This window comes from Caenorhabditis remanei, chromosome III (genome assembly GCF_010183535.1).
Source record: "Caenorhabditis remanei strain PX506 chromosome III, whole genome shotgun sequence".
Classification (NCBI taxonomy): Eukaryota; Metazoa; Nematoda; class Chromadorea; order Rhabditida; family Rhabditidae; genus Caenorhabditis; species Caenorhabditis remanei.
In genome coordinates, this window is record NC_071330.1 from 14,697,890 (window position 1) to 14,709,340 (window position 11,451).

At 38.2% G+C, this 11,451-nt stretch overlaps 1 protein-coding gene across 1 annotated transcript; it reads left to right on the forward strand.

Moving 5' to 3' along the window:
• Positions 1-3,570: 3,570 nt before the first annotated feature.
• On the forward strand, positions 3,571-10,433 carry GCK72_011408 (uncharacterized protein; the record flags this gene model as incomplete). The annotated part of the gene is made up of 6 exons (XM_003099562.2): positions 3,571-3,980; positions 5,428-5,604; positions 5,748-5,828; positions 6,791-7,397; positions 8,290-8,679; positions 10,080-10,433. The coding sequence occupies 6 exons, from the start codon at positions 3,571-3,573 to the stop codon at positions 10,431-10,433; spliced, it is 2,019 nt and encodes a 672-aa protein (XP_003099610.2).
• Between the last annotated feature and the right edge of the window lie 1,018 nt (positions 10,434-11,451).

Below are 11,451 nucleotides of genomic sequence, written 5' to 3' on the forward strand. Positions count from 1 at the left end.
GTTTTTGTCTTACCTTTATTACTGCTTCTTCAATTTTTCTGATTCTTAAAATTGGGGCGCCTTGGACGCGTTCTCGTTTTTCTGGTTATCCTTGTTTTACTGTATATATTACAGTCTTGAAGCTACAGTACCCCTACCCATTTTCCCAAATTTTTGTTTCTGTCTGGGGCGTCGTTGGCGCGCTCTCAAATTTCGATTTTTTCGAATTTCTACGTATGCTGGCGCGCCTTTGGCGCGTTTCCATCTTTACCTGTCTTACTATATCTTTTGCAGTTTTGACAGCTACAGTACCTCATTTCCATGTTTCCAAATTTCTACGTATGCTGGCGCGTCACATTTTCTTGTTACTCGTTTTTCTTGTCTTACTGTATCTCATGTTACAGTATCCCTTTGTCTCCTGATTCTTATAAATGGCTGGGGTGTCATGGGCGCGTTCGTATTCGTCGTTGTCTTATACTGAACCGAAATCTGGGATTTTTGTAAATTTGCAGTGGATTTTCATAGATTTTCCATTGGTTTTCATGGTTTTTAGTCTCAAAATGTTGATTTTTATCAATGTTCTGCTATTTCCTGTTATATTCATTCATAATAAGCCATTTCTAATGAATTTAACCTAAATTTTCTACTATTTCCAGCCTTTTTCTCATTCCTCATTGGATTTCCATGGATTTTCAAATTATTTTCATTTTAGTATTATCGCTTCCTATTTAATTCCTAGTTTCCCTGTTTTTCCTTATTCTTGTGAATGGTTGGTGCACCTTTAGCGCGTTTCTGACTTCCTGTCTTACTGCATGATTGGCTACAGTATCCTGGGGTTCCTTTAGCTCGTTCTTTTAAAGTGATATTCAGTAGACTTTTGGCTAGTTTTTGACTTCTTTTTGATTGTTTTGTTGATTTTCAGACATTTTTTCTCCTATCACCGATCTGTTATCATTTTAAGTGTATTCAATCATCCTGAGCTAAACAATCCTCGTCTTTTGCCATTTTTTTACTAGATTCTCGCCGATTTTCAGTTTTTTTTCATCTACTTTTATTCATTCTAAGCTATTTCTGGTTAACTTCTACTGCAATTCCTGATATTTCTACTATTTTCAGACTGTTTTGCAGACCATTTCTAATCAATTCTTCCGAAATTTTACCTATTTTCAACATTTTTGTTATTTCTTCTGGGACTTTCATCGATTCATAGTTTTCAACCCTTACTGGTATTCCACACCTCTCTGAATTATTCTGTTTCCCACGTTTTCCTGTCATTTTCACCATTATTAGGCCCCGCTGACAACTTTAATGGCGCGATTGAGCTAGTGCGCTCCATTGATAAACGCGACGCGACCGCAGCGCTTCCCAAAAGTTCGCAGTTGTCTGGATTTAACTTTTCCAACTTACTTTTTTCTCAAAATTACAAAATTTTTTTTAAAAAACTCAGATTTTTTCGTTCATTTATATTCAGCTAGTTTATTGCCTGTTTTTTATTAGTTAATTAATTATTTACATACTTGTCAAGGGCCGGGCCGGGCCGGGCCGGGCTTTTTTTTCAAAACGTCAGGCCCGGCCCGGCCCGGGCCGAAGCTTTTCAGGCCCAGCCCGGCCCGTCAGGCCCGTCTTTTTGGAGGGAATTTTTTTTTTCAATTTTTTTTTCAAATTTGATTAAAGGTGTACTAAGATGAACTCAGACTTTTCTCATAGAATAATATGAGTGTCTTTTTGTCAATTTTTCCGCATGAAAAATTGAAAATTGAAAAAAATTGAAATTTTTTCTCAAAAATCCCATATAGCCGGGCCGGGCTTTTTACGGGCCGGGCCGGGCCGGGCCGGCGGGCCGGCCCGTCATTTGACAAGTATGATTATTTATTCAATTTTTCTTTCTAAATTCTGTTTTATCTCAATCTTCCCAATCTTATAATCCCTAAATCTATAATATTCAATATTATCTTGTATTTATGCATGTAAATGCATGTTTATATGCATATGTGCATATACATATACACCCGTCCCCCTCTCTCTCTTCTTTTTGCCCTTCTTATGTTCACGTAGGCATTCATTTTTTCTTTCTTTTGCTCATTTTTCCTTTTCTTCTCTCCTTACCTGCGTCTCTCTGTCTCTTCTTGCTTATTTACTATTCTAAATGTTGTTGTTTCGCTGCACTCGGAGTAGCTGCTGGCGCACCTTTAACGCGTTCTTGTCATCCTTGTCTCACAGTATCTTAGGCTACAGTACTCCTCCCATTTTTCAAATTCTTGTGTTTAAAAACTTAAAAAATCATATAAAACTGGAAAAAATGCTCGAAAATTGGGAAAAACTGAAATTTTCAAGAAAAAGAGAATCTGGGGCGCCTTAGGCGCGTTTTAGTTCTTTTGTCTTTATGGCTTGGCTGGCGCGCCTTTGACGCGTTCTAGTTTTTTGTTTTGTTATACTGTATCTTAGGCTACAGTACGCCTTTCTCCCAATCTTCCAATTTTTTGGATCGCTGGGGCGTCGTTGCCGCGTTTTCATATTTTCTTGTTTTACTGTACTTATTTCAGCTACCGTACCCCCATTCTTCCCATTTCTCACATAGATGTCTGGCGCACCTTTGGCGCGTTCTTGTTAGCCTTGTCTTACTGTATCTTAGGCTACAGTATCCTCATTTTTCCGAATATGTTTCATATGGCTGGGGCGCCTTGAACGCGTTTTCATCTTTTCTAGTCTCTATGGCTTTGCTGGTGCGCCGTAGGCGCGTTATTCTCTTTCTTGTCTCACAGAATCTTATGCTACAGTACCCCAATTTCTCTAATTTTTTTTCATATTGTTCTCATTGTCTTAATGTCTGGCGCATCTTGAGCGCGTTTTCATCTTTTCCTGTCTTACTGTACTTGTTTCAGCTACAGTACCTCCATTCTTCCCATTTCTCACATATTTTTATCGGTTTTCTATACCTTTCCATTCATTTTTTGACATTTTTTGTCATAAATTCAGCAGATTTCTTTTGTACTCAACATAATTCTGCCGCATTCTACATGATTTTGATCAATTCTGAGCGATTTTTCGAATTTTTTGACGAAATTTCAGCCAATTCCATTAAATTTCGAACAAATTTTACCCGGTTTTTGTCTAATGTTCTCTAATTTTTCCGTTCTTGATATGCTTGTCTTACTGTATCTTTGAGCTACAGTACCCCTCCCATTTTTCAAATGCTTGTGTTTGGCTGGTGCTCCTTTGGCGCGTTCTCATTTTTTTTGTTTTACTGTATCTTTTGCAGTTTTGACAGCTACAGTACCCCCGACAGCCCCACCCAATTTTTACTAATCCTTGTGTTTGTCTGGGGCGCCTAGGACGCGTTTTCATTTTTTGTCTTACCGCAACTCCTTTTCTTTCTTATTCCTAGAAGTGCCTGGGGCGCCTTGAGCGCGTTATGTTTTTTGTGTCTGGCGCACCTTTGACGCGTTCTTGTTAGCCTTGTCATACTGTCTCTTATGCTACATTTACCCAAATTCTTGTCTGGCGCATCTTGAGCGCGTTCTCATTCTCCTCATCTTAAGTTTCTCACAGTTACAGTATGCTACAGTAATCCAAATTTCATTTTTTGCAGACATGCCGCCAACTTCCAGCTGTCTCAACGAGGATTACCTCGAAGGGTACCTGTACTGTCTGCACAGTCAAGGAGTCGTCGTGACAGACGCCCATGCTCAACTCCTCGCCTTCACCCGTACCGAAATTTTCGATTTGCTCAAAGTGCTCACACTATTTCGATCCATCCAGAAGGGACGGTATAAGATGAGACACGTCGAGAAGTTGGTACTGGCTGAGGGCCCGACGGTGTCTGAAAATGCGTTGATGGAAACAATCGCCCTGCAGACGGTGGACGATTTTACGAGTTATGAGAAGATCTATGAGGATGTGGCGACTTGTTTCAATTGGCAGCACATTTTTGATCGACAAGATGTCGATGGACACTTGTCGAGAGCGGAGAATAGGGAGTATCAGTTGGAGGAGGTGGAGAGGTGGGTGACAATAAAAATTTGCAAAGAAAAATCGCTTAAAATCGGCGGAAAATCGTTTAAAAGCGGTTAAAAATCTTTGAAATCAGCTGAAAAACAAAAAAATCAGCTTAAAATCGCTTAAAAACCGCTCAAAATTTGATCTAAATCGGTGCAAAATTGCATAAAATGGCGATCTCTGTTTGTCCGGATGTGTACTGATCTTTACGGACATCCGGACACACAGAGTTTGTGACAGACAGACATCTGGACTTCCCGATATACGGATTGACATGAGTAGCGGACATCTGGATACACAGACAGACAGAAATTCGGATTTTTGGTTTAAAAGGCTGAAAATGAGCACACATACATCTGGACAGATTGAAAATCTTGATTTTTTGCAGATTGTTTCAAAATTTTCAAAATATTGTTGAATTTCAAAGCGAAAATTCATAAAAATTGGCAAAAACACGAGAAAATGACTTCTGGACATCCGGACACACATAATTTGTGACAGATAGACATCTGGACATACAAATGCACAGACAGACGTGTCCGGATGTCCAAAAACCAAAAAAATTAACATAAAACGGGACATCCGGACACTATGGACACACAGACAGACATTTTTGAGGTTTTGGATGTCCGAATGTTGGTCTGTGTATCCGAATGTCCTCAGATTCGATTTTTGACTGTAAATTAATGCTTTGGGATCATTTCAAGTGATTTTCATAAATTTTTGATAATTTTCTGGTTATTTTCAGCCATTAAAACTCAAAATTTTACTTAAAAAGGCTGAAAATGCTTGAAAAAATTGTGAAAAATCGTGAAAAATTGCAAAAAATGAGTCAAAATCATGAAATTTCAGTCAGTAATAGAATCTGAGGACATCCGGACACACAGACAAACGTCAGGACATCCAAAAATTCAAAAATGTCTGTCTGTGTGTTTTTAAGAGTGTCCGGATGTCCGTTTCACTCATTTTATGTCTGTCTGTCAAAGTTTGTGTTTTTCCGGATGTCCAGAAGTCCTTTTTTGAGAATTTTTAGAAAATCTGTAAAAAATTGAATAAAATTGAAAAAAAAGCTATTTTTCTCTCTGTGCGGATGCATGTGTGTCCGGATGTCCAACTACTAGTAATGTCTGTCTGTGCGTCTGTCCAAATGTCCGGATGTCCGCAAGAACTCATTTTCAGCAATTTTCAGCCATTTTAACTAAAAAATCCAAATTTCGGTCTGTCTGTGTATCCAGATGTCCGCCACTTATGTCAATCTGTATATCCGGAAGTCCCGATGTCTGTCTGTCACAAATTATGTGTGTCCGGATGTCCAGACATCCGGAGAGACAGATCGCCGGATTTCGTGCGATTTTTGAGCGATTTAAAGCGATTTTTCGCCGATTTTCAGCGATTTTCAGCGAATTTTTTGCAATTTTCACTTACAGTACCCCTACAGTACCCAGTTTTCAGAGACTACAACCCTCAGGCTCTCCGCGGCTTCCTTATTTGCCTAAAATCACAAGATATCTCTGCCAAAGAAGCGTTCGATCAGTTGAATAAAGCGGCGCCGGAGCAACAGATTTTCGAGTTGAAAGATATCAAAAAACTATTCGAACGAGTGGATCGAGGAGAGTTTTTTGAGAGAAAGTGAGTTTTGAATTTTCAAAATTTTTCGAAAATTTGGAAATTTTTGAGTTTTCAGCGATTTGGATAGGTTTTTTAGAGTTAAAATGTGCAGAATTTTTAAAATTTTTAGTTTAAAATTGAAATTTCACACAAAAAACTTGCAGATGGCCCCGGGGGACATGGTTGGACAAGCTGCCCGATGTGGTCAACTCGCGAATTGTGCAAAAGTTGGATTTGATGTCTAGGTGCGTGATTTTTGGCAGCAATTTTGAAAAAAATGAGAAAAAATCGACAAAAAATGTCAAAAAATGAGAAAAAATGATAGAAAACGGATGGAAATATGTCGGAAATGCTAAAACGCGCCAACGACGCCCCACCCTTCAGAATTTGGGAAAATGGGGGTACTGTAGCATAGGATACAGTAAGACAAGAGTTTAAAAAAAAGGAACAATGGAGGAAATTAGAAATAGATAAAAATCGGTTGAAATTAAGTTTTTTTTCAAAAAAAATTGAAAAATCGTTAAAAAAATAAGTCAAAACTGCTCAAATACAAGAATGCGCCTAAGGCGCCCCAGCCAATAACTGGAAATGTGATTAAATTTAGAAAAATAGAGTAAAAAACGTCAAAATCATTAGTAAACCCTTTTGAAGACACTCCGGCAGTGTCAATTTTGGAAAAATTCTTTTTTTTTTTAATTATTTGTCTAAAATGTCAAAAACAGGTCAAAAATATGTGAACGTTGTCTGGAAAACTTAAAAATCATATAAAACTAAAAAAAAATGATCGAAAATTGGAAAAAACTTAAGTTTTCAAGAAATAAGAGAATCTGGCGCGCCTTAGGCGCGTTTTCGTCTTCTTGTCTCAATGGCTGGCGCACCTTTGCCGCGTTTTGATATTTTCCTGTCTTACTGTATCTTTTGCAGTTTTGAAGCAAGCTACAGTACCCCTTCCCCCATTTTTGCAAATTTTTTTTGTATGGCTTGGGCGTCGTTGGCGCGTTCTTGTTATCCTTGTCTTACTGTACTTATTTCAGCTAGAGTACCCCCCATTTTTCTTATTTCTCACATAGATGGCTGGCGCACCTTAGACGCGTTTTTAACTTAAGGTACTTCCTGCAGCTATACTTGCAGCTATACACCACTAACTCTTAGAAGTGTCTGGGGCGCCTGAGACGCGTTTTTATTGTAAAAATTCAAGAATTTCCAGACGCGCTTTAAAACAAACGTGCAAACGATTCAACGAATTTGTGGATCGAGAGAAATGTGTGATCGACAGTCTCGTCATCACCCAAACCCAAGATTCCGTTGAAATTTCCACCTATCCGAGAGATATTTTCTACAAAAAATTTGTGCAAACCGAAAAAGGATACGCGTACGAGGATACGGAGCGAATGGTGTACAATGATGGGAGAATTGTGTTGAAGGAGAAGGTGAAGGGCAATTTGAAATGTATATTTGGGATACCCAACCTTCGTATCAATAATTTATACATTTTGGATCCGCGATACTGTAATTTTGATGTCTACCGTAACCTGGCTGTGGAGAATTTATACCTTCGGAAAGTGAACTTGGTTAGAATCCATTCGATTCTAGAGGCACTCACCCCGGGAGTCCTTAAGAAGGTTGTGTACCTCCCTGCGGACTACTTGCTCACAGAAACCGTCTATGATATGGATCAGTGGCGACTGGCGGACAGTTTTGTGACGTATCGGACGAGGAAGGAGGGCGTGGTCGAGCGATTGGGACACTTTTGTTTTGGCAAGATTGAGATGACCAATGCCATCGATTTACACACGGTTTTAAAGTTGAGACAGGTGAGAATTCGAAAATTTTTGAAATTTTTTTTCCAAAAAATTGTTTCGAAAAATTTTTCACTTGGGCGTGTTCCCCGTGTTTTTCGCTTTCTAGGAAACTAAAAATCATGCCGAACGGACGTTTTTACGTGGAGTTACGCGCAGTTACCAGTGGTGGCGAGAGAGTGAGAGAGCGCAGACGACGAGAAACTCTCGTTGTCTGCGCTCTCTCGCTCTCTCGTCACTTCTCGTTATTCATCACTGTTTTGACCTAGAAACTTGATTTTTTTTGGTTTAGATCAGAATTTTCTGAAAAACACGATGAAGATATTTTTAATTCTGAAAGATGTGATCTTCATCTGCAAAACAACGGAACAAAATGCTGACAATGAAATTTTCAGCTCAAAAATTTAGTTTTTGACTATTTTTGATTAAAAAGTCGACTTTCCCGGGTGAAAATTGGAATATTTCAGTCTAAAATCAAGGTTTTCTAATCAGAAAGCAATCTTCCGGATCTCAATATCAATTTCTGATTAAAACTCCATATTTTGAGGCATAAAAAGAGTTTCCAGAGAGAAAAATCTTCAAAAACCATCATTTTTGAGATGAAAAGTATTATTTTCTGTCTGAAAATCAATTTTTTGGGTCTCAAACCTCTAAAAATCAATTTCCGGCTGAAAAATTCAATTGTTTGATCTGAAAATCCACTTTCGTTATTTTTCGCATATTTTTTGTCCGATGTCCGATTACTGTAGCCCCTGATCGCTGTATCATTGTTTTTTTTTTCGAAAAAGGCATACTGTAGCTTTTTGCATAAGTACTGTAATGGATTACTGTAACTTGAATCTCTCCGCGATTCCTTACTGTGGGCAGGGTTAATTACCAAAAACCAATTAAATTCTCAAATTTTCAGCGATTCCTGCAAAACCCTCACTTCCGTGAGTTCAAAATCACAATTCCCCCACTGGGTGGTCAAAAATTCGCCGTCTTCAACATGAATCTCGGCGTCTACGACACACGACGCACCGATCCATGGGCTCACTTCCACTATCCGGCTCCCAATCAACACAAGCGGGTCTCCATTCGAATTTTTGACGAATTGATATGGTTTAAGGGACCGGAATACATCGAAGGAGAGAGTGACCGGGTGGAAAAGGTGCCGAAAGTTCAGAGAGTCTATTCGATGAATGGATTGGAGTACCGGGACCGGGCACAGTATCTAGCGAACAAATTGTGTCATCACACAGCTCATGTCGAGTATGAGGGGTATATCGGTTTCCGGGATGTGCACAGATTGGTGGAGGTGAGTGGGGTACAAATTTCTAAATTTAACAAAAAATTATAATTTTTACATGACCGTATTCCTCGCGTTTTCCGCTTTTCAGCAAACTAAAAATCATGCCAAACGGACGTCTTCACGCGGAGTTACGCGCAGTTACGAGGGGCAGCGAGAGAGTGAGAGAGCGCAGACAACGAGACACTCTCGTCGTCTGCGCTCTCTCGTTCTCTCGCCACTCCTCGTAACTTCTCATCGTTTTGACCTAGAAACTTGATTCTTTTTTGGTTTAGATCAGAATTTTACGAGGAACACAATTCCGTGATTAAATTTTTAGAACAATTTTCAAAAAAACATGTTTTTGATCAAAAAAAATTTTGATTTTTACATGACCGTGTTCCCCGTGTTTTCCGCTTTCTAGCAAACTAAAAATCATGCCGAACGGATGCCTCTACGGGGAGTTACGCGTAGCTATGAAAGGAGGCGAGAGAGTGAGAGAGCGCAGACGACGAGACACCCTCGTCGTCTGCGCTCTCTCGCTCTCTCGCCACTCCTCGTAACTAAACACCGTTTTGATTTAGAAACTTGATTCTTTTTTTGGTCTAGATCAGAATTTTACGAGGAACATGATTCTGGAATTATATTTTTAGAACGATTTTCAAAAAAAAAACATTTTTTTGCAAAAACGTGTTTTTCTCAATTATCTTTCGAAAAAAACCTTTAAAGCCTGCAAAACAATGAATATTTTTCCCAAAAATAAAAATAATGGAATTTCTAGCTCAAAATTGTGTGAAAAATCGACTCGAACTGAAAATTGGAATTTTTCAGCCATAAAACGAGTTTTTTTGCCTAAAATCAATTTCTGATTCCATGTTTTCAGCCATAAAGCGAACTTTCCAACCGAAAAATCTTCAAAAATCCAAAAATTCAAATAAAAAGTGGAGTTTCTATCATTTTTGAGGTACTGTAGCTTACAAGGGTTACTGTAGCGTACTAGGGTTACTGTAGCTCAGGTTACTATAGAGCGACAGTATTGTAGCAGTGATTACTGTAGAATCGGTCACTGTAGTCACTGTCTTACTGTAACTCCCACAACCTATCTTAACTTACCGTACCCCAGACTACAGTAAAATGGGGGTACTGTAGTCGAGGTTACTGTAGTCCAAATTACTTCTACCCGTCTTACTGTAACTCACACACTCTATCTTTACTCCAGACTACAGTAAAATGGGGGTACTGTAGCTAAGGTGTAGTCTAGATTATTGTAGTCACAATTACTGCTGACTGTCTTACTGTATCTCACGAATCTTATCTCTACTTCTGATTACTGTACCCCAGACTATAGTAAATTGGTTTACTGTAGTCTAGGTTACTGTACTCTAGGTTACTGTACCATTTCAACTGATTCATGTTCTATTTTCTTCCAGATTCTTCTCGAAAACCCGAAATTCAAGGAAATGCGCATCAACTGTCGCCTAACCCAATACAACCTGGACCGTATCTACAAACTAGGCATTGCAATGCCATTTACAGTCGGTTGTGAAATTATGCCATTCAAACAGTACCTCTACCCGCCGCCAATCGAGAAAAAAAGCCTTTTGTTATTTGTGAAAAAAGATTTCATTTGGTTTGTTGGACCGACCGGGTGTCTGGAGGCGGTTGGCGGTGCACATGATATGGGTGGATATGTTTTGGCGGTTGGTTTCTTTAAATTCGCTGAAAATGATAAAAATTCTGAAAAAAAACCTTTGAAAAAAAAACGAAAATCGGTCCAAAACTAGACAAAAACGAGCTAAAATACTGAAAATTGACTCATGACTCGGTTTGGGGCAAGTTGGGGGGCCTCGAATTGAAAAATGTAATTTTTTCAACAAATTTGATGTATTTTTCACATTTTGAGCCCAAATACAGTGAAAAATCAGAAAAAAATCAGAAAACAACAAAGTTACAGATTTTCGAAACTTTTCAATAATCTGAAAATATTCAAACTACCGTAACTGTATGGGATTTGCTCTTATTCTTTTGAAAATTAGTTTTTTGGACTCTACGCGTCAAGACGCTTTGAATGAGTATAATCATGACTATATTCCGTGCAAGTTGAATCCCACCACAAAAACTACAGTAACCCAGCGCCATTTCGCGTCGAGACCCAACACGCTCAAAACCTAGTCATGATTATACTCATTCAAAGCGTCTTGACGCGGTCAATCTAAAAATCATAATTTCAGGAAAATCAGAGCAAATCCTATGGAGTTACAGTAGTTTGAATATTTTCAGATTTTCGAAAAGTTTCGAAAATCTGTAACTTTTTTGTTTTTCGACATTTTTTGATGTTTTTATGGTTAAAATGTGTGAAATTCATCAAAGTTGTTGAGAAAATTACATAAGATTTTTTTCTCTTTTTCAGAAAGTCCGAAACTTCAAGCAAATCGAGAACAGAGATCTTTTCGTCTGATTCTTCAAGACTCCGCCCACAAATCTCAACTTCTGCTGGTTTTCCTCAAATTCACCAAAGTTATGTACTAAAATCTGACGAGTACTTGTTTTTTCTACTAAATGATTTATTTTTAATATTTATTCGGTTTTTTCTTTTTTTAAATAACTTAATAAAACAATTTGGGTAATTAAACAATAATATACATATATTTTTACTTGTTTTTAATTTTTAATTTTTTAATACCGGTTGAGTGTCATCCGTGCAATATTTGCATATTTTTTTGACATTTTCCTCTGAATTTCAACGTTTTATCTCAAAATCCTGCAAAGCTATCAAAAAGTTGTCAACTACAAAATTGTAGA